Genomic DNA, 25,962 nt, shown 5'->3' on the forward strand with positions numbered 1-25,962 from the left:
GGCGATGGAGTGCGGTCGTGTGTGCCTCTTCAGCAGCCCCTGAGGATGCTGGGCCTAGCTATCCATGGCAACCTCCGGCCTATGCATGGAGGAAGCCAAACGGTCAAACGGTACACTGCACTGCTGCAGCCCCTGGCCAATAAGGGTCATTGTCTCCCACATCCCTGTCTGTTTCTCCTAATCCTCCCTGTGTTTGACCCAACAGGGTCCTGTCTTGTCTGGGGTCGAATTGGGGCCTGGTCTACGACAACCAGAGCCTGGGCTGGTTCCATCGCTGAGCAGATGTGGAACTGTCACTATGAGGTTTTCATCCTTACACTCTATGACAAACATTTATCAAGGTGCCAGTATCTGGGGAAGGGAGGGAGGGGTTAGGAGGCAGCTTTGCTGATACCTCCTCCCAGGCCTCAACATCTCTGTCCTTGGACATCGAGGAGGGTACTGCTGCAGGCAGCCGGTCTTTGCTCTGTGGGAGGGTGGACATGCTGGGTCATACCTACAAGAAAGACGTGGTTTGATGGCCAGGAAGTGGTGTGCAATGAGTGGGACTGACAGTAGGGTTAACGTGAGAGTTACAATGGAGCGAAGAGTGCGACTTACTCAGTCAGTGAGACTGAGTATCACCTCAGTATCCCTGCAGGAGTGGTCCCTGCCTTCACCCGAACTTCTTACATCGCTGCTGGGCATTCCTCCCGAACCTGGAGATGGCACTGAGTCAACTGGGTAACCAGGCTGCTAAGGTCTAACCGTAATGCATGGCTTCCTCTGCCAGTCCTCTGGGATGAGGCCACCCTCCCTCAGGACCTTCGGGTCCCTGTTGGGGTATCACTTCCCCTTCTCTGCCATGTTCAGGGCAGCTTCGGGAATGCCAGCGCTCATCCAGGTGCACAGCGCCTCGGGCTGAGGATACTGCCGGACATCCAAGCCGTAGCAAGTTGTTCTGGGCTAAGGTAGGGCCTGAACTGATGTAAGGGACACCGTAGGAATGCAGTAGGTCGTTAATGAGACGCGTTTGAGAAGGTATGGTGGGAAATTTCACTGGGGCTCATGGTGAGAATCCCTCCAAAAAACTCAACACAACAAGCATTTAGCTACAAAAATGTAACATTCCATGGGGACGGGGTAACTGGTTCATGTGACATTCAATACATACTGATCTCACCAACAATTTAAACATGGGCTCGATAAGTATTAACCCTCCAAATGCTTACACAGAAATCAATATTATTAGCTATGATAGCAGCTCAGTGTTAAGCAGAATGCACTGTATATGTGAGAATATTTCGCACCACTACTGGATGTGCAACTACTGCTGAACTTCCACTCAATGCTGTTTACCGGCTAAAATCATGCTCATGTGTTTGACTGTAATCTCAAGTCACCTCATACTGAACTCAATGAAATACATTGCGGTTCTCATTATGGAACCCAATTTTTCACTGAATAGATTGAATTATCCAATTTAAATTAATCAATGCAAATAGCACAGCAAATTGGTACTTTAAAATTCAATTATTGGAATTGTTTTTGTTGTTTTGATCTATTGACTTTGAATTAAAGGGATAAAACTGTGCTAAACCATTGATCAATATGGCTAACTAGGTAACATTATTATCAGTCCCTAGTGATTTTTTTCATGGCATGTGGGCATTACTGGTAGACCAGGATTGATTACCCAGACTGAAGAATTTGCCTTCTTAAACAACTTCAGTCTTAGTACTGCAGAGATACTTGCTAAGAAGGGAGTTGCAGGATTTTGAGACAGCAATAATGAAGAAACCTGGATAAATATCAAAGTCAGAACAGGCTGTGATTTGAAAGGAACATTTCAGGAGTTGGTGATGAGTGATAAAGGCTGTGAGTTTGGAAGATGTTGTCAAATGAACATAGAACATAACAGCGCAGTACAGACCCTTTGGCCCTCGATGTTGCGCTAACCTGTGAAAACAATCTGGTGAACCTTAGAAAGTTCTGGCGGTGCATCTTGTAGATGGTACACACTGCTGCGACTGCGGTTGAAAGTTGAAGGTGGTGAATGGGGTGCCAGTCAAAAAGGCAGCTTTGACCTGGATGGTGTTGAGATTTTTACTGTCTTTGTACCAACCTTCACAGAGCCGCACCTTTTCTTCCATCAAGACCAAGCCTTTTGAAAGAAGATGGTTCTGCCAACAAGAAAAATAAAGATAACATCTGATGAATGTCTTCTACCAGAAAGAAAAGTTAATTTCTGCACTTTTGCAAATTGTGCATTTTGTGGCACCTTTTGATGAGGAACAGGAGAGTTCTCTTGGTCTCCCGCCAATACTAGTCTCTCAAACAACATCACTAAAGCACAGAATATGGTTATTGTCATAGTTTGTGGGAGCTTGCTGTGAGCAAATTGGCTGACATGTGGCCTACATTACAACAATGGCTACAATTCAAAAATACTTTGTTGACTACAAAAGACTATGAGATATTTGATGGCTGTGAAAGGCTCTACAGAAGTGCAACTGTTTTGTTCCTTTTCATCTGACAGCACAGAACCAGTAATGTCAAAAAATACAGAGGTTTATAAAATCAGGAGGGGCATGGATAGGTTAAGTAGGCAAGGTCTGTTCCCAGGGGTGGGGGAGTCCAAAACTAGAGGGTTTAAGGTGAGAGGGGAAAGATATAAAAGGGGCCTAAAGGGCAAGTTTTTCAAGCAGAGGGTGGTGCGTGTATGGAATGAGCTGCCAGAGGAAGTAGCACGATTTCAACATTTAAAGGCATCTCTATGGATATATGAATAGGAAAGGTTTAGAGGGAAATATACCAAATGCTGGCAAATGGGACCAGATGTATATAGGATGTCTGGTTGGCATGAACGAGTTGGACTGAAGGGTCTGTTTCTATGGTGTATATCTCTATGAAGATATCTCAATCTGGTGACAACCTTTCCAATGGGGCCTAGCTGTGTATGAATTGGCTGAAGTCAGAAGTCCTGTTCACTTCCCTCTGCTTCACCTGGTGAAGGAGTAACACTTGGAAAGCTTGCGATTTCAAATAAACCTGTCGGACTATCACCTGGTGTCGTGTGACTTCAGACCTTTTCCAACCCAGTCCAACACTGGCACCTCCACATCACTACTGGCCCGTCCTGTTACACCGTGGCTGTCGGAAAAGTGCGTCACTAGCTTTTAAGATGCTTTGATACATCCAGTGTCTGGGGAAAATGCTATTTAACTGCAACTTTTCTTTACAAAACAGATTATTTGGTTGAATATTTCATTGCTGTCTGCGGGCATGTACTGTGCGCAAATTAGTTGTAATGTTTCATATTTTACAACAAGAGGTCGACTTAAAATTACGGCAGTGACTGGTATTTCCTGAGATTGCAAAATATGTTGCACCAATGCAAGGGAGTAAAGGGTTCCTTCTTGATCCAATATATAACAACTCTTATAAGGCAAGTTGGTCTCGTGGAACATCCCAGCAATAATGATCACTGTAGAATTTAAAACAATGATTGAACGAGTTATACTATTATTTCAAAGGCCAACGCTTAGACTGGGGAAAGGCCAATAATACCTCACAGCACCAGGGACCTGGGTTCAAGGTGTGTGGAGTTTGCACATTCTCCCCATGTCTGTGTGGGTTTCCTCTGGGTGCTCCGGTTTCCTCCCACAGTCCAATGAATCGTGAGGGGCATTGATAAGGAGAAGAGCCAAGGTCTTATCACCAGGGAAGGGAAGTTCAAAACTAGCGGCATAATTTTAAGGTGGGAGGCGAAAGATTTAAAGGGCAACTTTTCCACACACAGCGTGGTACGTATGTGGAATGAACTGCCTGAGGAAGTGGTAGATGCAAACATTTAAAAGACATTTTGACAGGTACATAAGTAGGAAAATTTTAGAGGGATATAGGCCAACGCAGACAAGTGGGACTAGTTTAGTTGGGAAACCTGGACTGAAGGTTCTGTTTCTGTGCTGTTTGACTCAATGTGCAGGTTAGGTGGATTGGCCATGCTAAATTGCCCATTGTGTTCAGAGTTGTGCAGGTTAGGTGCACTGGCTGTGGGAAATGCAGGGTTATTGTGATAGGGTAGGGGTGGGTCAGTGTGGACTCGATGGGCTGAGTGGCTTGCCTCCACACTGTAGGGAGTGTACGATTCCATTAGAGAATGAGGATTGAGCACCTGAAGATCAGACGAGAAAACTGCTGCCACAGAGACAGAAGAACAATGGCAATATTTAAAGGAGGAGATTAATAGAATTCAGGGAAGTCAGAATCTATGTGAAAAGCTTGCTTTTTTTTGGGATAGGTCCTAATTGGATAGGGAAACTGGCCATCCCGTTGGCTAACAAAACTGAGACACAGACTGGATATCTGTTTGAAATCATGTAAAAAGGGACAGAGTCATCAGAGGTCAGCAGAAGTTGAGGAGTCCCCTCGGGAGTGTGGTATGTGTGGGCTTGACAGAACAGATCTAGATGCTAAGAACAAGCAGACAGTTCTGTGGAGTTATGTGATTGTTGGTGAACGTAACACCCATAGAATTTGGGTTTGTCCTGCACTGCTATTGCCTAGGCATCGGAGTAAGTCCTCAAAGAGGAGGAGCTGAAACGTCTTGTGAGAAAGGCAGAGCTTTGAAGAACTTCTGTCACTACAATCCATGACTGGATGGCTTCGCCAATTCACAAAATCTATCCTACTTTTGTATTTGTCATTTCAGGGGTAATTTATGTTTAGAATCAATCACAAGGTGCCTGTGAATTCCTGAACGTTGGTGCTGAACATTGTGCAATCATCAGCAAACATCCCCACTATTGACCTTCTCTCTTTATTCTCGCTTGGGATGTGAGTATCTTTAAACGAGGCCAACAATTCTTGCCCAACCCAAAGTGCCTTTGCAGTGATTGGCTTTTTCTCTTCTCTAAAAAAACTGATACAGTTGGCACTAGATTTTAACAAATGCGAACTTCACTGTTTGTCATTGTGGGATTCTACTTCCCATAATATTAGCCTGGAGCTCTGGATTATTAATCCAATGACATTATGGCTATGTCGCTGCTTCCCCATTGACGAAGCAGCTGAAGATGGTTGAGCTGAGGACACTACCCTGAGGAATTCCTGCAGAGATGTCCTGGAGTTGAGATGGTGGACCTCTAACAACTACAACCATCATCCTTTGTGCCACGTGTGACTCCAACCAGCAGAGAGTTTGCCTCCTGATTCACGTTGACGTCATTTTTGTTAAAGCTCTTTACTTCCTCACTTGGTCAAATGCTACCTTGAAGCGTAGGCCATTCAGCCCTTCAAGATTGCTCCTCTGTTTAATTGACTCATGGTTGATTTTCTACCTGTTCACCAGTCTTCTGTACTCTGCTCATATTCCATAAATCCTCTAGCTTCCAATAAAATTGTTCTGAACACACCCAATGAAGAAGCATCCACAGGGAATTACAAAGATCAACCACACTTTCTGCAAGTAGACCTTTCTCCTCATCTCAATTCCAAAGTGAAAAGACTTAAACAAAGGAGATGAAACATAAAGGGAATGTGACGAGTTAGCAAAGAGCAGAAATGAACTGCTTTTATCTGTTTTGATATTCGCAAAGAATAAAGTATTTCATGTGGAGGTAAATAATAAAAAGGTGAACTAAGATAGGGATGAGATCACAAGTAAATCAGTCGGAAAGCTATACAGCAAATGTTACTGAAATGGTTGAGGTACTGAACAGATGCTGCCTCAGTGCCCAGAGCAAAGATTGGATCTTTACTGGATTTGGAACACAAACCCTTGGTGTGCACGCATTTGGTCACTCTTTAGAAGAGAAAGCCAGTTAGCATCCTGCCTCCATACTCCTGGCCAACTAGAGCATAACGGACAATTCTTCCATTGTGTCAAAGGAGCAATGTCTCAGTAAAGTGCAGTTGCATGTTTGGAGAGGCTCACCAGCGCTTGGTATTTTCAAGCTGTAGCAGAATCGGAGTGGAGACTCATGACCGTAGCTTTGATCTGGGTGTCTTGTCTGAGATCACTGGATTGCAGTGAGGTGCTCTCCCCCCCCCGAAGGACAGGAGCAAGGTGACAGTCTTCCAACCTGAATGAGCATGGATGGAAGTAGCCACTACAGCGATGCGCTGCTTCAAACCAAGCGACAGTGCACCAAGACGATCCAGGAATGTGGGAGGGCAGGAAAGGCGTGTGACTGTCCCATGTTCTGTGACCCCTTCACCCATTGTCCCCTACAGCCGTCGTCAGCACAAAACACCTTTTTATCTACACTCAGTCTTTACTCTGCAGGCACGACAGCTAAACAACCGACACTCACACACCCTCATCCTATTGCCCTCTCAGTCACTCTGCACCCCAATCCTCTCCAGACAAACTATTGCTCACCTCTCTCTCTTTGCAAGGGAACACACAATTGTTAAGAGGTAGAGAGGGTGGGGCAGTGCACTGGGCGTGAGCTTGGTCCTCTGACATCCTTTGATCACGCCTGATCCTCTGGGAAGGTGGTTGTACTCCAGGAAGCTGCACATAGGCCGTGAGAGCTTCAGCCTGCCAGGACACGAGGCCTCAGGCATGTTGAGAGAGCTGATTGACTGGGTGCAGACCCCACATTGGGATATTGCCTCCTTCCTGCCCAATCTCAGTGTCTATTCCCTCTCGAGTGGAATTAGGCTGGGGTTACTCATGGAGCCATTGGTGTAACCTTTACTCCTCGGAGGCAGAAAGTGAGGTTATACAAGCTCTTTTCCTCCCTCCTGTCTTGTCCCAAAGGGAAGGCAGGAAGCTGGAGACCAGTTACTGATAGGTCAGGTGTATCTCCTTCCAAATGGCTAACAATTACCTGCCAGTCAGAGATAGCATTCTCTGAGAGGCTGTGAGCACCAGTTTCTCGCCTGACTCCTAACTACAGCTCTTCAGTCTCAATGATTAAAGCCTTTCCAGCCCGTCAGTTACAATGGAGAAGCCCTTCCCTCCATGGACTCAACTCAACGATCCCAGCAATTTGGCAGCAAATCGGGAAACATGGCTGGAAATTAGGAATTTCTTCCGAAAACAGTTGATGTTTAGCTTCTCAACAGCCACGCCTGCTTCTTTATCACTTACCTGACAGATTCAAGAGGGCCCCCTTCACTCTTTTAATCCCTGCGGAATGCTGGCAGAGAGTGGGATCATGCTGGGAACTTATCCCTCATTGTTTTTCCCTGAAGCTGCGTCCAATGGCCGGGGAAAATTCCACCCTTTACCTCAGTTTTCCCAGGTCACTAAGGAATGGGAATGATGACACAAGTTGTCATTGAGTCATACAACACAGAAACAGACATCTTTGGTCCAACCAGTCCACGCTGACCATTATCCCAAACTAAACTAGTCCCACCTGCCTGCACTTGGTCTATATCCCTCCAAACATTTCCTATTGATGAACTCATCTTTTAAGCATTGTAACTATACCTGCATCCACCACTTCCTCTGGAAGTTCATTCCACACATGAACTACACTCTGTATTAAAAAAATTGCCCCTCATGTCCCTTTTAAATCTTTCTTCCCTCACTTTAAAAATGTGCCACCTGGGCTTTAAATACCCCAATCTAGGGTAAAGACATCTGCCATTTACCTCATCAATACCCCTCACGATTTTATAAACCTTTATAAGGTCACCCCTCGACCAGCTACGCTCCAGTGAAAGAAATCCCAATGTATCCGGCCTCTCCTCATAACTCAAACCCTCCATTCCCGGCAACATCCTGGTAAACTCTTCTGAGCCCGCTGCAGTTTAAAAATACCCTTCCTATAACCGGGAGACCAGAACTGCACACAGAACTCCAGAAAGGGCCTCATCAATGTCCTATACAACTGCAGCATAATGTCCCAACTCCTATATTCAAATGTATGCTATTCTATATTCGGGGGATATTATAACCGCTGAGGTGAAAGGAGACAATTTGAGAAATTTAGGAATACTGAGAATATAATATGAGATAGCAATAGGTCCCCTATGAGCAGCTGGAGTACAATCTGAGATAACAAAGTGTGGAGCTGGATGAACACAGCAGGCCAGGCAGCATCTTAGGGGCAGAAAAGCTGACGTTTCGGGCCTAGACCCTTCATCAGAAAGATGAACAGACTACAATCTGATTGCGATTAAGACGGGCTGTTTTTTCTATTGCCAATAGTCAGCTTACAGTCACCAGTCACAGCCCAGTCCTGACGGCCTCTGAACTCGAACCATTTCAATGTGTTTACTGGCCTCACAGTGCTGAGGCAGTGCCACCAAGCACTGACACTGCAGTCAGGGCATACTGAAAAGTTTCAAAGGTCTAATTTGTTGAGAAAGAGTCCCCAAACTGAAATTCAGAAACAACAATTATATTGTGAATGATCGGGTGACAGAACAAAGAAATTATGTACTTTAAACAGAAGCAAATTGTGTACAGGCCACGTGCCAGCGTTCTGCAGCTAAATCAAGAGCTCGAACCATGATGTTTCAAACGGTCACTTTTCCGAGTGTTTTCCCTGCTTTAAGACCAAATATTAATCTTGCCCATTCAGCTGATCCTGGCAGTTCCAGTGGGTCTTGGCACAGACTCACTCTTATCTGTTGCCATGACCACAGGGTCCGGTCTTAAAGTGCGCTGAGAGAGGACATGAAGCACAAACCAATGTGGTCCTTCTTCAAATGTACAGACCAATGATTGAGAGGCCAGAGTGGGAATGCAGGAGGGTATGAATGCCACTCATGCTCTACAACAAACAACCCAGTAAAAAACTTCAATTGTTGCAACAATCTGGTGCCATCTCAATCTTTTAAGAATAAAATGATAAAGCTGAAAGAGTCCATCTCCATTCTGGTGCTTCAACCCGGAGTTCTGAGCCGGACGGCCAACATGAGCCACACTGCCAACCTTCTGCTGCCTGCCCCAGAACGACCAATGTAGGAGGGGCCACTCTTCATCGCTTCATCACAGGGTCCACCTTGCTCATGGCTGCTGATGCTGGCTCCCTTCCTGGGCCCACACTTGCCCCGCAAGCAGAAGCCTGCTTCGCCGAGGACCGGGAGCCCTGGATCTGGGCCTACCACAACCAGAAACTGCTTCTGCTGCCTCACTGATGGCCAAGTGTTCTCGCTCAGGGCCTACCATAACCAAGGAGCCCTGGTCTCCACTGCCACGCTGCCTCGGATCCCGATACACTCCAGTGCTCCTATTGCGTCTGATCCCGGGGGAAATCATTTCTTGACAAGGTGCGGCTTGTTCCTCGCTTAAAATACCCCAGCAACCAAGCTCATGGGTTCGAGGTCCGCATTCTTCAGCAGGGATCTCTGGTGTCTCCGCTGAGTGGGAGGATCCCTAGGCAGAATCTTGGCCGGAGGCTTCTCTGTCAGCTGGAGATCGGGCAAGAGACTCTGCTTTTGGAATCACTGTGCCACATCATGTGCCTATCAAGCAGGGCCAAGGCCACGTGTGGAATAAAGCCCACAGGATCACAAATGGCTCTGGACTAAGGGAAATGGTTTTGCGCCCAGGGTGGGTAAGGGGTAAAGTGGCTTCATTAGTTTGCGGGTCGCAGTGAGATGGAGTTGCGGAGGGTCAGAAGCAAGGGTGGGAGGTGGATTCCCCAGCAGGGGGCCCACCATCGTCAATTGATGACCAGCCCCTCCCTCCTGCCCAGTGATGACATTCAAGGCCTACAGCTGATGCCCTCAAATTGCCCCTTGAAGGCCTCAGCTGGTAGCGGGGTTGGAAGTTCAATCATGGGCCCCTCGCCCAGGACCTAATTCCAGTGTAGACAAGAAGCAGTGGGATTTGGCGATGAATTGATTGCCCTTTCTATCTCAGAGAGCAGCATGTTCCTGCCTCTGTCTGTGCTCTGGGTGTTTAACTGTCCTTTGCTCAGTCAGCAGGTTCCTGACAGGAACTTCAAACCACTGGGTTGCATCTGGAAAAAGAGGGGAAATGCCTAGCCTATACATGTTGAGGCCGTCCCATTCCAAAAAAAAGTTAATCTTGTTCCCAGTCATGTAATCTCTGGGGGTAGGTAAAAGGAAAGAAAATAGATTCAGATGAAGTTCTTAACATTTTGTGCTTGACACAGTTATGGTCAATGTTATACCACCCAGGTGAACGAATATCAAATTGCAGAAATCTGTATCGACTGGGAGATAATTAACTCATGGCATTGGTAGATCTCTCTGTCTTTTCAGATACCATGCCCTCAAAGGGCTTTGGTGACCACGGATACCCGTGTTGATTCATGGTCATGGGGGTAAAGTACTGAGGTGCTTTAACATCACTGTGTGCAGATGACTGACCCCCAGGACTCTCTCTCACTTACACCACTCACCTTTGGTGTCTGTTGGAATGACTTACAAGCTGATATGCCACAGGTCTGGCCAAGTCCGCACCTTCTTTTTGCCCCTGATCCTACAGGGGTCTCAAACTTGGTAGGCCTGTTGCCCTGCTCACGCCAATGCTCTGCCATTTTAACAGGTGGCCTATTTCAGCCGGGCAGCCTCTTTCAAGGTGCAAAGTGCAATCCCACAATGTCACGCACTCTCCAGCCAGGCTTACTGCTGCTGGGGCCAAAGGGGCCAGAGAAGGTTAAAATGTAAACTGTTTGAGCAGGAGGAAAGCTCTCGATTCTGCAAAAATTAATCCGAACAGCTCCCTTTGCCAAAGCCCTTCCTAGCTGTGTGACCCCAGTCCCACCCCGAAGAGGAACAGCCACATTGCTGGTCAGCTGGACTCCTGGCCGCCCGATTTTATGCCATTGGCCAAGTGGCATTGGGGTATTAGGGCAACTTGCTGGTTCTACTTCAAGATCAGAACAGCTCTCTCATGAACAGCTTAGTTCTGCCACCAGAGGATAGAACAAACCCTATTTTTCTCATTATAAAACAGCAGCCATAACAGCATCATACAAACTCTTTCATTGCTGTCCTGTTATTATTGCCAACAGCAGCATCCAGCCTATAAAGCCAACATAATGGAAAAATGCAACAGATTTAAAGGAGTCCTGTAGTGAAAGGATAGCCTCTGCTCCTCCCTATTCTGCATATCTGCACTCAGGAAGACATGGCTCTGTAGTCTACAGGAGTGCGTTAAGGCTGGTCCTTATTTTCAGCGCACTCTGGTCTCATTACCGTTAACAGACAGCCCATCTATTGTTAAAATGCATCCATACCTATCCTTAACCAGGGAGGGGATAAATACAATCTGACTCTCTTTAATCAGTTTGTCTAATGATCCATGACTAGATAGTTCAGCTAATCTTAACTTTCAAACCCGAATAATCAAATCAGAATCATATTATGCCTGGCAGATCCATTTATTTTTCTTTTTTACTCCTTTTATTTTCCCTTTTTCGTTTTTACCTCTTTTGTCAGCTTTTTCTTTTTTGTTCTATTAGCGACTGGCTGCGATATTATTTCACTTATTTTGTTCTCTCCAATTTAAAAATATTTTATTGTTCAAACAGTTAAAGTCAAAGGGACAATTGGTTCAACATTTTTAAGCCTCTGATGGGCCTGAAACAGACTGTTTTCAGTGGTCAAAAGGTCTAGATTGACTAAAATTAAATATAATAGATTTTGGGCAAATGTTTTACGCACTGGGTTGTGAAACTGTGGAACTGTCTCTGGGGGGCAGGCGAGTGAAGCAGAGATCATAATGGCCCACATTTTGCTGGGGTATTTGACAGTGAACTGTCAGAGTCTGCTGTCATTGTAGATCCAGAATTTAACCGACACTCGCATTAACATGGAAATCTGGATCTTGTGGCCTGCTGCATTGTAAGGTTGCAGTGTGGGTCACTACCGGTATCCTCTCTAACCTTCAAACCCACCCAGAACCAACAATCAGTTGATGTGGTGGGAACATCCCCCTTTTACAGGAACTGCGTAAGAAGTTAAACCTTTTCAATCAGTTGTGACTGGGATTTTAACAGCGATATGGGCAATAAGTAGACAAAAATCAAGGTTAGCTCAACTAACTAGTCGTGGCTCATCAATCTTATATTTGTGAAGTGTCATTTAATTAATTAAGATCAGCTTTTTCAAACAATTTTTTTGTAAAATTTTTAACTCAATATTTCAGCTTCTACATCCACCCCATATGTACATCCCAATCTTTATTTTGCTTGGTGTTAAACTTCTAAACGTTGACTTCATTTCAATGTGCATTATTTCACAGTTGGCTGTCTGTGAGAATGCTGCGTTGTGATTGGTTGCTTGGATAGCTCAGTGGAGTCATGGCAGCTTCATGCTGGGAATCCACTTCAAAGAACACGACATTCTACTGAATGGCAACAGGCAGTACATTCTGAGCTACAGGGTTTATTAATTCTGTCTTTGAGGTCAGTGGACAATGCCCTTGCTTCATGCTGGCCACAATCTCCAGGCTCCACTGTTAACATTTAGGAAGTGGTTACAGGAGTGCTTAAATGGGGAGGTGATGGCCTAGTGGTATTATTGCTAAGCTATTAATCTAGAAACTCAGTTAATGTTTTTGGGGACCTGGGTTCGAACCCTGCCGTGGTAGATGGTGAAATTTGAATTTAATAATAATCTGGAATTAAAAGTCTACTTATGACCATGAAACCATTGTCATTTTGTCGAGAAAGCCCGTCTGGCTCATTAATGTCCTTTAGGGACAAGATCAGAAGTCACATAAGGCCAGGATACAGTTCAACAGGTTTATTTGAAACCAGAAGCTGTCAGAGCGCTGCTCCTTCGTCAGGCGAAGTTTTCAATTTCGTGGTCGCAGTATCTGCTGTGGATTTGGCTTATGAGATGACTGAGGAGTGTGTGAGAGGTGTGATGGCAGAGTTTCTCAACATGGTCTTTGTTATAGATTGACTTGACCGGGTTTGTGAACTGTAGTCCTTTCAGGATCTTTACTGCTTTTTTGCATCTTTGCAGAAACTTGATGTCTGTGTCAATATGTACAATCTTCTTGGAAATCCTCTCCACTTTGAGCAGCCAGTTTGTGGTCTACATGGCCATGATGTGGCGGTGCTTCTTCATCAAGTGAAGTATTTTGGGGAAGGAAGCTGCCATCCTTACCTGATCTGGCCCATGTGTGACTCCAAACCTGTAGCAATGTGGTTGACTCTCAACTGCCCTCTGAAATGGCCCTAGCGAGCCACTGAGATCAAAGGCAACTAGGGATGGGCAATAAGTGCTGGCCAGCCAGTGGCACCCATATCCCAGGAGTGAATAAAGAAAAATGAAAAGGAAAAGGTATAGATCAAGTCTCAGAGTGACAGGACTGCTATTCAAACGGTCAAAAATGGCAACATGGATTAGATGAGCCGAATGGCCATTTCTAGGTTAATTCTACATCACAAAATAACATCTACTCACTGCTGGAACTTGGAAAGCAAATTTGATGGTAAACAGATAGTGAGTCAATATCATGGCACTAGCTCCTGTGCCCAAGGGTACCCGAATCCATCCAGTCAATTCTGGCCTCAGTTGATATAGACGTCTCCCAGACAGTTAGCCTTGAGAGGGTTTGGCTTTTTAAAGTTAACTATTAACTAAAATTAGTAATGTTTAAAAGGAGCTTAACGGCTATTCGAGGAACGTTTGCTCACGTGGAAAAATACAAATTTATCGGCAATCGGCAACACAGCTTTTTGTGAGGAATATTGAGTCTCAAAAACTTGATTGAACTTTTTTGAGGAAGCCATGAAGATGGCTGCAGAGCGGTGGATGTTGTCTATGTGGGCTTTAGCAAGGCCTTTGACAAGGTCCCTCATGGCAAGCTGATACAAAAGGTGAAGTTACATGCAATTCATAGTAAGCTGGTAAGATGGATACAGAGCTGGTTTTGTCATGGAAGACAGAGGCGCAGTGGAATGATGAAAGATCTGTGACCGGTGGTGTTTCACAGGGATCAGTGCTGGGACCCCTATGGTTTGTAATATATATAAATGGTTTGGAGGTAGCTGATTAGTAAGTTTGTGGATGATAAAAAGATTGGGGCAGTACAGACTGTGAAAAGGATTGCCAGAGGATATAGATAGGCTGGGCACTTGGATGGAGAAATGGCAAATAGAGTTTAATCTGGACAAATTCATGGTGATTTTGGGAGATCTAATACAGGAGGGAAGTACCCAGTGAATGGCAGTTCCCTTATAGCATCAACATACAGAAGGATCGAGGTGTATAAGTCCACAGTTCCCTGAAAGTGACAATACAAGTGGATAAGGTGGTCGAGCAGGTGTACAGCATGCTTGCCTTCATCGGTCAGGGCACAGAGTATAAAAATTGACAAGCTACGTTGCAGCTGCATGGATCTTTAGTTAGGCCACATTTGCAATATTGTGTGCGGTTCAGGTCAGCACACTACCAGAAGGATGTGGAAGCTTTGGAGAGGGTACAGAAAGAGTTTACGAGGGTGTTTTGAGCTCTGGGGAAGGGCCGCTGGACTTTGATTTTTCTTCACAGATGCTGCCAGACCTACTGTGCTTTTTCAGCAACTTCTGTTTTTGTTACCAGGACGTTGTCTGGTTTGGAAGCAGTTAGCAACGAGGAGAGATTGGACAAATATATTTTATTTTCACTTGAACATTGAAGGAATGAAGAGCAACCAATCAAAGTTTACAAAATTATGGGAGGCATGGATAGAACGGACAGTCAAAATCTTATCCAAGGGTAGAAATGCCCACAGGAGATGTGAGAGGCAATTTTGTTTTACACAGAGTGGGGTAAGCGCCAAAATGCACTGCCAGACGAGGTGGTAGAGGTGGATAGAGTAGCAATGTTTAAAGAGGCATTTTGACAGATATATAAATAGGCAGGGAATAGAGGTATACAGTCCACATAGAGGCAAATGGGTTTTCAGTTTAGAAAGGCATCATGAGTTGGTACAGTCTTCCAGGGCCGAAGGGCCTGTTCCTGTGCTGTACTGTTCTCTGTTTCATTCAACAGATCAGTGTGGAGCGTGCTGTCACCAGTATTTTGATTCTGAATATGGTCCAATCAGGCCACTGGGCACCACCACCTGACTGGTCAGTTTTTGGAGCCTGGGGTAGGACTTGGACAGGGGGGCAGTCCACCATCTAGGCCTGGAGCAGTAGAAACCTGAGGATACTATCACCTGCAGGGTTCCCATCTAAATCATACTTCATTCTGATTTGGAACTGTAAGTTCCTTCAACATCACTGGGCAATAATGCTGAAACTCTGCTCTAAACACCACTAGGGTGTACCGTCACCCCGAGGACTGCAGCATTTCAAAAAGGTACCTCACCATCACTTTCTCCAGGGCTATTAGCAATGGATTAGAAATGCCGGTCTGGCTTTTCAGTTTAAAATTCACTCACAGGATGTAGGCATTGCTGTCTGGCTGGCACTTATTTCCCATCTCCTAGGTGTCCTTGAGAGGGTGGGGGTGAGCTGCCTTCTTGAACCGCTGGAGTCCACATCCTGTAGGTTGACCCACATTGCCCTTAGGAAGGGAATTCCAGAGTTTTGACCCAGTGACAATGGCAGAATGCTGATATATTTCTTAGTAAGGATGGTGAGTGGCTCAGAGGGGAGTTTGCAGATGGTGGTGTTCCAATGTATCTGCTGCCCTTGTCCTTCTAGATGAAAGTGCTCATGTGGTGTGGAAGGGGCTGTCAAAGAAGTCTTGGCGAATTTCTATAATGCATCTTGTATATAGTATACACTGCTGCTATTGATAATCCAAAACAGTAAAAGAAAAATCAATGGTACCTCCAAGAATGTTGATAGCGAGATATTCAGCAACAGTAACACCACTGAATGTTAAGGGGCAGTGGTTACTGACTCTTATTGGTGATGGTCATTACCTGGTATTGTGCAGCATGCAAGTTACTTGCCGCTTGTCAGCCCATGTCTGCATATTGTCCACATGTTGTTGCATTTGAACATTGATTGCTTCAGTATCTGAGGAGGTGTGAATGGTGCTGAACATTGCATAATCATTGGCGATCATCTCCACTCTGCTCTTATGATGGTGGGGGGGGGGGGGTGCGGGGAAATGGTCATTGGTAAGCAGTTGAAGATGGTTGGGCCCCAGTCTCTGCCCTGAGGAACTCCTACAGAGATGACCTGGGGCTGAGACGACTGACCTCCAACAACCACGACCATCCTCCCATGTGCCAGCCAGTGGACAATTTGCCTCCTGGTACACATTGATTCATTCAATTTGTGCTTGTGCTCCTCATGCCACACACGGCGAAATGTGGATGCAATGTCATACATTCCAGGAACAAATGACATAAAAACAAACCACAATGCTCAAACAAACTAATTAAGACCTTCACATAGTTAGTACAGACAAACTTGGATGAGAGTTACAAGCTGGTTTAACTAAGGTATTCAGTTGTTTAAAAGAATATGGAAAGATGAATGGAGATTATGATGATCGCTCAACACAAAATGTGACGTATACTCACCTGGAAATAATCGGTGATGAATGGACCTAATTCACTCTTTAGCAGCTGCCTGTGGAAACAAAGATTCCAGTTAGTACTGCCCTCACTACTTTCGGAGATGTGGTACACGAATGGTACAATTATCACTATTCATCACTTGGCCGATATATCTACTTAGCATCATCAAACCTACATGATCCATCCAGGCTCTAGATTCTTGTCAATGCTGATTGACAGTTAAACAAAAGCGATGGTCAGTAATCTTGACACCTCTAGGATAAATCACAGTATGATTTTTTTTCAAACATTAGAGAACTTATAGCATGGTGATAATGTTAGAATCTGAACCCATGATATCAAAATGCCTCGAAGCTAAATTCACATAACCCAACCCTAAACTGTACAGCAACATAAGTATATCAAGGACACAGGAAAATAAAATGTTGAGGGGTTCAGATATTACAGGCTAGAACACAAATCTAGATATCTATGGCAACGCACACACTGTTGACCTAGGACCTTTCTAGCTATTTCTGTGTGTTATTTTATGCTCTTGCATCTTTTTACCCTACCTCTCTGTGCTTTTCATTAACTCAGGGGTGGGGAGAGGCGTGATGCAGCATGATGCATTTCCCGCAAGAGGTTTCTAGTGAAAAGCTACCTTTAGCCGTATGCTTCCCATCACCATAATACGACCTTCAGTCATCCCTTCACTGCCACTGCTTCCCAACTTGTTCATCCTTTCGTTAACTCAGCATCTTTCCTATCACCAGTGTTTATGGTGTAACGGATTACCACGGTCAGCTGTTAACTGGATGTTTGGTGATTCAAGATCAGCCCAAGATGACAGCTTCTGTAATTTGGGGCACCATGGTGGCTCAGGGCTTAGCGCTGCTGCCTCACAGCGCCAGGGACCCAGGTTCGATTCCAGGTTCAGGTGACTGTCTGTGTGGAGTTTGCACATCCTCCCTGTGTCTGCGTGGGTTTCTGCCTATAGCCCAGAGATGTGGGGGTTAGGTGGATTGGCCATGCTAACTTGTCCGTAGTATTCAGGGAAGTGTAGGTCAGGAAGATTAGTCGTGGAAAATGCAGGGTTCGAATGAGGTCACAGAATCTCTCCAGTGTGGAAACAGGCTATTCAGCTCAACAAATCCACACTGAATCTGTGACAAGCATCCCACCCAGACCCAAACTCCTACCCTATCCATGTAACCCTGCATTTAACATGGCCAATCCATTTAGCCTGCACATCTTTGGACTGTGGGAGGAAACCGGAGCATCGTGAGGAAACCCATGCAGGACACAGGGAGAATGTGCAAACTCTACGCAGACAGTCGTTGGAGGTTGGAAATGAACTTGGGTCCCTGGTACTATGAGGAAGCAGTGCTAACCACTGTGGTTATGGGGGGGTGTGGGGTTGGTGTGAGAGATGGTATGGACTGAATGGCTTGCTTCCACACTGATTCTACCTCCTTTGAAATGAACACAGTCCTCACACTCTCTGCAGTTCAGCTGCTTCATGGATGTGTAAGTTTTTGTTTCACTATTCAGGGACAGGCTTCTCACTCAGTTCCTTATTCACTGCAGATATTTTAATACAAGAACAGGAACTGTAGGCCATTCAGCCCCTCAAGCCTGTTCCACCATTCCACAGGATTGTGGCTGATCTATTCCTAAGGGGAAAGAACTGCAGTTAACAAATAAAACATCCAAGACCAACAAAGATGGGAGAGATAACAGACCAAATGACAAGATTGCACAAAATTGCAAAGAATAGTGTAAATCTAGCGCACTGGGGTAAATATAATGGACATCAAACAAGCACGACGGAACAGGAAGACCTGCAAAAAGAAAAACTTGGAAAGGTTATCAAGATTAGCATAATAATACTTTATAAATATCTTAGAAGGAAAATTAGGGTAACATGAGACATTTTTAAAAAGCAGGTATCGATAGCATTGCAAATAAATAAAAGTAATTGGCAGATTGGTTGGATAATTGTCACGATAGAGGAAGAGGATAATATATCTGGCGTCCTGGGAAATCAATAATGAAGCAAGAACTGGAGCTTATTGCACTTTGTGAAAGCGAGAATATACCGTTAGAAATAATAGCAGCAACAAAGACAAACAAATCCTTAACCTGACTGTTCATTTAAAGCTTGTGGCAGAAGCGTAGAGAAGGAATTGCAGATTCTTTGGTCGTAAATCAGCATGTATTCTCAATTCAGAAACTGCCTCTTCAGACTGAAGAATTGCAAATGTACCTTCATCATTCATAACCGTAAGATGGCCATGATAGACTTGTTAGCCTAATATCTGCTGAGGGGTTGTTACTGGGGTCCCTAATTAAGGACAAAGTGATTGAACCATTACAGGACAGCTGAACTAATGAGAGAGATAAAACAATGTGGATCTCCAAAGGTCACATCTAACAAAACCAAGCGAATCTTTTTGAGGAAACATAGTGAAGGACAGAAGCTTTGATGAGGTACTACATAAGGGAGCTAAAATTAATGTGCCTGGAATTGAAGGAAACTTATTGACTGGTTAAGAGATTGATTCAGTGGTAGAAGTCAGAGAGTGGAGATAATTTATACAGACACAATCGGAAGGAGGTAACTATTGGTGTGTCCCAATGATCTGTGTGGAGACCTCAATTCATTAATGACTTGGTAACGTAATAGAAAGCCACACATCCAAGTTTGAGGATGACACAAGGATTAATGTAAGCATGTGGATAAATTTATACAGAGACATTAATGGATTAAGTGAGTGGGCAAAACTGTTGTGGATGGATTTGACATACACAAGAGGAGGTCATCTGTCCTGGAACAAAAAAAAACAACTGATCAGATTATGTGTTAAGTAAGAAGGGCTTGGCGATGCAAGAAGATTTAGGGGCCCATTTCCACTGATCAATAACCATGGTAGTTAGATCCAATAAGTAAGGCAAATAGCGAGTAAAATGTTATAAATAACTGGCCAGAAAATAAATGGGAGGAGATCTCATTACAACTGAAGACAGCCCTCCTTATACCAGACCTGGGCCACTGTACAATTCCTGTGCATCACAGACGAGAAAGGACATCATGACTGTGGAAGCAGTAAACTGCAATTTCAGGAAAAAAAAGAGTGGACCCCATAGATTAGTGTATGAGAGGTTCCATAAACTATGCTCATACTGCCTGAGCATAACCGCAAAGTGACTGAAGTTTTTAGGATTTTGAAAGTAATCGATAGGATAGAGGGAATATTTCTGTTGGTGAGGAGTCAAAGTATGTGGTTCTAATCCTAAAATCAGACCAGGCCATTAAGAAGCGAGCTGTAGGGACAGTCCCAGGAGTGTCCAGTTTTAGGCCCCCACACTAGAGAAAGGACATACTGGCACTGGAGGCAGTTCAAGGGAGAGTCATGAGGCTGATTCCTGGAATGAAGCAGTCGATGCATCAAGATCAGTGAAAGCAGATTGGGCATTTTCTCATTTAGGGTTTAGAAGAATTTTACAAGATTCTGAGGAAAGTTGACAGACAACATGGTGAGAAAATGTTCCTAGTGGCGTAACTTCAAATCAGAGGATGTGGTGACAGAATAAGGAGGCACTCATTTAAAACAGAGATGTTAAGAAATTTCATCTCCTATTCCACTGTCTGGAATTCTGTACCACTAGTTTTGGAGGTTAGATCACTGAAAATATGCGGAGAGGAGGTGTGGATAGATTTTTTTTCAAACATCGTTGAGTTGATGGCTATGAGGAGCTGGCACAAAGCAGGCCTTGTTGAATTGTAAGGCAAGCTTCAGAAGATATATAGTATATTCCTATTCCTATTTCTTATGTATTCTTCACACAAAGTGTGGTCGAAGCATGCAACTCCCTTCTATCAAAAGCTGTGCATACGCACTCAATTAATAATTGAAAGTCAATTGATTATTGTTAACCAGACATATGGAAGGATGGGTTGTGGTTTTAATAGTATATTTTGTCCTGGTTGTTCTTAAGGAGAGGTTGTAAGGCAGAGGCGCTGAGTAATCTGTCAAAAGCACTGCAGTAAACAGCTTGTGAGGCCTTGGGTTCATTCCTAAAACAATGGAGGCAGCCTGACTGGGTACGGCCGGCTCTCACAGACCAGGATTTCTCGTTTATTTTTTGAAAAAGGGTTTAGGTTTTGTTTTAAGCAGTTGCTGTTGGAGTTTAATGTAGAAGCTATGTTATCCCTCACTCAGTTGCAGCTAGAATCTGGGGTTTCTCTCTGCTGCTGGCTTACCTGTGAGACAAATCTATTTTTTTCTAAATTTTTCTTTTCACCAAGGGGTACGTTTACAGGATGCTACTGTTTTGGAACAGGTGGGTTAGTAAAACGTACTACATCTATTATTTGGTTGCTTTCCAAAAGAGTTATTTCTAAGTTCTTTCTTTTGTTCATATTTTAATTATTGTGTTTATATGAATTGTGGTTTTTGCTTAATGTCTTGTAGTTTGACCAATTGCGTTGCATCTGGAACAGACAATGGAGGTGAGAGAAAAACTCAGCTCGGCCTTTACTTCCATGAGTCACGTCTATTGTCCATCAAGATAATGGCAGCCTCGGTTTCCTAACTGTTTCTTGCACCACTTCTCAGAGGAGTGATCACGACTGTCTCAGCACTTTGCTATTCCCAAGACAAATGCAAACTAATTCTGTCATAAAGTGTAATTTTCTAATTTGGACAAAGTGGTTTTACACTAGTGAGCAATACGAGCACAGTTTGTAGAAGCTTTCCTCAAACTAATCTCTGGAATGCTCCAGTGGGAATTATCGTCTATTGGGGATAGAAGGGTTAGTGAAAAAGCAAAATGCAGGAGCAGGAGGAGAAGGAGTTCTTGTCACGTTATAGATCATTGATCCTCTGATGCATTCCATCCTACACTTGGGGAATGGAGGACCTGTAATGACAAAGGTTGAGTGTGTGGCCTTTTGGCTAAACGGTCGAGATTTTATTGAAACCGTTTCAAGGACCAAGATGGACTGACAGATTCCCTGTATAGTGCTGGATATGAGGATGGGTTTGAAGGAGGGAAGGGTCCGGAGGTATTGAGGATTGGGCTGTGGATCTGGGAATGGGAAGCATAGACAACAACTAGCAGCTGAGGTACGTGAGTTTTAAGTTCTGTGAACCATGAACACAAGGTGTTTTTCTTCTGGGCGCGCAAGTCCAAGACAGCCACATTTCATTCTGGGAGATTCCCAGAAAATACAGGAATACTAGCAACCTTTAGAATCTGGCTTCTCAGCTGAAGGTTTGGGTAAGGGTCCAGAGCTTGGTAAAATAAGATACAAGATCTATCTTCCCCCTCTGACCATTCTGCTCATGCCAGTTCTCCAAAGGAACCATCCAAATTGACCAACTCACTTTACTCTTTCTTCATAACCACAGGAGTTTTCCTTATTCATGTCAAGATTCAATTTCAAATTCCATTCTGAAAGTTATGAGTGAATCTATTTCCAATAGCTTTTCAAATGTACATTTGAGATCATTACATTTTGTTTCATTATTAATTTCACTTCTCCCTTTTCTTGCCAATTACTTTAGGAACTTAGACATTTGAAAACAGGAACAGGAGTAGACTATTCAGCCCTTCAAGCCTGCTCCATCATTCTATATGATCATGGCTGATCATCCAACTCAGTCCCGTGTTACCGCTTTCTCCCCATACCCTTAGCCCTAAAATCTAACTCTTTGTTGAAAATTCCACAGGCTCACTTGGGTGAAGAAATTTCTCCTCATCTCGGTCCTTACCCTGTATCCTTAAACTGTGATCCCTGGTTCTGGACTCCCTGGTTATTGGGAACATCCTTCCTATGATCACCTTGTCTAGTTTTGTTAAAGTTTCATAGGTAGAAACTTCCCTCATTCTTCTTGTCTCCAGACAATGTAGTCCAAACTGATCTTTCTCACATGTCAGTCTTGCCACCCCAGCAATTAATTTGGTAAATCTTTGTTGCACTCTCTCCACAGCCAGAACATCCTTCCTCAGATAAAGAGACAAAAACTGCATCCAATATTCCAGGTGTGGTCTCACCAAGGCCCTGGGCAATTGCAAGCAAGGCATCCATGCTCCTGTGCTCAAATCCTCTCACTATGAAGGCCAACATCTCATTTGCCTTCTTTACTGCCAGCTGCACCTGAACGCTTACTTTCAGTTCCTGGTGTACAGGGGTACCCACATCTTGTTGCACCTCCCACTTTCCCAATCTATCACCAATCCGATAATTACCTACCTTCTTGCTTTTGCTACCAAAGTGGATCAGCTCACATTTATCCATATTATACCATGTTTGTCATGCATCTGACCAACGCCTCAATTTTTCAAATCTCACTGATGCAAGTAAATCAAAAGAAGTGTGGATGCTTGAGATCAGAAATTGCTGGAGAAACCCAGTAGGTCTGGCAGCATCTGTAGAGAGTGAAAGCAGAGTTGACTTTTCGAATCCAGTGACACTTTTTCAGAACTGAGGCATCTCTGCGTCCTCCTCACAGCTCACCTTCCCACATAGCTTAGTGTTACCTGCAAACACAAAGATATGGATGGTAAAGTGGCTCAGTGGTTAGCACTGCTGCCTCACAGTGCCAGGGACCCAGGTTCGATTCCACCCTTGGGCCATTGTCTATGTGGAGTTTGCACATTCTTTCCATGACTGCATGGGTTTCTTCTGGTTTTCTTCCCCCCCGCCATAGTCCAATCATGTGCAGGCTAGGTGGATTAGCCACGGGAAATGCAGGATTACAGGGAAAGTGTGGGTCTGAGTGGAGTGCTCTTTGGAGGGTCAGTGTGGACTCAATGGGCCGAATGGCCTGCTTCCACACTCTTGTTATTCTATGATGACATTTTGTTCCCTCATCTTAATCATTAATACATATTGTGAATAGCTGGGGTCCCAGCACCGACCCCTGCGGCACCCCACTAGCCTGCCAATCACTAAAATACTCCTTTACTCCTCCTCTTCATTTCCTATCAGCCAGTCAGTTCTCCATCCATGTCAGTATACTACGCCCAATCCCACACATTTTAACTTTAAGTCTAATCTTTTATGGCAGACCTTTATTGAAAGCCTTCTGAAAATTTAAGTGAATCACATCCACTAGCTCACTCATATCAACCCTACTAGTTACAGCCTTCTAAAACCTCAGTAGATATGCCAAGCACAATTCCCCTTTCTGTAAGCCATTCCAGACCGTGTCCAACTGAGTTCAATTTTTTGGCCAAAACTTACTCACCAAATATCCTGAATAATTTTAAACGCCTATTAAATCACCAACTATTTTTGCTCGAAAAGAAGACTAGCCCCATTCATCCACGTAACTGAGGCGTTTAATTTCCAGGCATTTCATTGTAGACGTTGCGGCTGCAGGTAGACCCAGCTATAATTTTTCTACCCATGCCTCGGCCAGATCCTCTCAGTGAGTAGGCTTCACCTAGAGGTGTGCTGGGGACCGTGGTCTGAGGCAGACAGTGGTCAAGAACTCTTTCTCCTGGCTCATGGCCAACCTTTCTGCCTCTCAAACATGCAGCTGGGATGTTTACACAACAATGGAGAATGGTGCTTGGCCAGACTAGGCCATAGGTTCAGGAACCATACCATCTCTACATGTCCCACTTGCTCTCCCCCCTCCACCCCACCTCTGCCATCAGCATAAAAAGCATCAGTTTCTAACCTTCCAAAGAAGGGTCATCAGACACAAAACCTTTTGTTTGTTTCCAGGTCCTCAAGGTGTTGCAGGATTGGAGTTTCTCCAGTACTCTCTGTTTTCCAGCATCTGCAGTATTTTGCTAATATCCCAATCCTGAACTAAGTTTCATTCCTTCACAGCATTTTACTACAGACTGTGAGACCCTATCGGCACAAGTGTAGGTCTTCAGTGATACAAAAATGTCTTAAGTTCTATTCTTGAAAACCAAATCTACCTCAATTCCTCAGTACAGTTTTCAATACTTCCAACAACTCTAACCATGCTAGGTCCACTTCCCTTGAAAGCAGCATTGCTAATGGGTTACACAATACTCTGGTTTCTGGTATCTGTATCACATGGGAGCTGAGGCTGTGCTTAATACACAGGCATGATTAGGCTTAACAATCCTCTGATCTTTAGCAAGCCAACCAGTTCTCTCAAACGATTCCAGTGAATAACAAAACCAGGTATTGCAAAGAAGAGCTCCACCAATATTTCTGAAATGCTGCTTACACAAGAAGGTGGACAATCTAGGGTTGCTTTGCCTGTCTTAATTATAGGATTTAAGTCCCCTTCAAACTAGACCTTACGATCTATGAAAAATCCTTCGATACAATGCTGCAGATAAAAGCCAACTCTCAGCACTGAGAGTTCCATTCAGGCACTGGGATTCAACATGTTCTGATTTGCTATCACTGGCCAATGAAGCAAGGAAATGATGTGACCTGCCACTGCCTAATCCAGTTAAGAGATTGGTCACTCAGAGTAAGAGGACTGGAACTTGACCAATGTTACCATGTTGAGGAGGGAAATGGATACTTCAAACATTTGTCCATCTGTTCTGTTACCATGTCAGATTGAAACAGTGGAATCAATTTAAGCTGATTGTGTTGTCTGGACCAGTTTCTCCATGGAAACATTCAGCATTGGTCATTCTTGGCTGCACTGTGTGTGAAATTCTCAGAGGTTGAACTCCCAAACATTCCAACCACCAGGAAAATGTTTAACGTGGTTGTCTCACATTCAAAGTGAATCAGTAGGTGGTGGAGAGTGGGGAGGGGACTGGGGAGAAGGGTCACTCTGACTCAGGCCTACAACCTGGAGGATTATATCAGCCAAACAGAGGCCTACTGTTTGAACCAGATTCAGGAGGCATGAATTTGAATCATGTCAGGTTCAGGGCAGGAGTGTTTTCCAATGCATCACGGTAACTTTGTGTCTGTTGGTGTGCATCGAGGTTAGATCGTGAAAAGATTGAAATCAGATAAACTGACCAAGGTATTGTGCCATCTGTAACAGCTGGGAAGTTTTGTTTCACAGCATTTGAAAGTTTATTTTAATGAATAAGTTTCTGCTTAAACTCAACCTGTGTCAGTCTGATTTTGCCCTTTACAAGATTCTAAAGTCCAAGGGCAGTTACAAGAGGCATAGAAACATAGGAATTAGGAGCGGGAGGAGGCATTTCAGTCCTTCGAGACCACTCCACCATTTAACACAGGCTGATCTTATCCTGGTCTCAACTCCACTCTCCTGCCTGCTCCCTATAGCCCTTCTATAGCTTTTCATCAGGAACACGTCTATTTTTATCTTAAACCTGTTGAATGTTCTACCTCCACGGCACTCTGGTGCAGTGAGTTCCACAGATGCACAATCCTCTGAGAGGGGTAGTTTCTCCTCAACTCGGTTTTGAATCTACGTCCTCTCACTTTATATCTACACCTCTTCTTTGAGAGCGTCCCACAAGGGGAACATCTGTTCAATGTCCACCTTATCAACCCCCTTCAGCCTTCATTCCACACCAACCCCCCACCCATTCTTCTGTACTCCAATGCATACAAGCCCAAGCTATTCAGTTGCTCCTTGTATGGTAGCCCT

At 44.4% G+C, this 25,962-nt stretch overlaps 1 protein-coding gene across 3 annotated transcripts in view; it reads right to left on the reverse strand.

Annotated features, from left to right (window-relative positions):
- LOC125459146 (proline-rich protein 5-like) overlaps positions 1 to 25,962 on the reverse strand; it is a 108,477-nt gene that overhangs the window by 31,813 nt on the left and 50,702 nt on the right. For all 3 annotated transcript variants that reach the window (XM_059651882.1, XM_059651881.1, XM_048545118.2), the window contains 2 exons: positions 16,400 to 16,448; positions 2,105 to 2,162 (listed from right to left, as the gene is read on the reverse strand). In XM_059651882.1, coding sequence (XP_059507865.1) covers positions 2,105 to 2,162; positions 16,400 to 16,448 — 107 coding nt within the window. The remainder of the gene's footprint in view (positions 1 to 2,104; positions 2,163 to 16,399; positions 16,449 to 25,962) is intronic.

Source organism: Stegostoma tigrinum, chromosome 17 (assembly GCF_030684315.1).
Source record: "Stegostoma tigrinum isolate sSteTig4 chromosome 17, sSteTig4.hap1, whole genome shotgun sequence".
Lineage (NCBI taxonomy): Eukaryota > Metazoa > Chordata > Chondrichthyes > Orectolobiformes > Stegostomatidae > Stegostoma > Stegostoma tigrinum.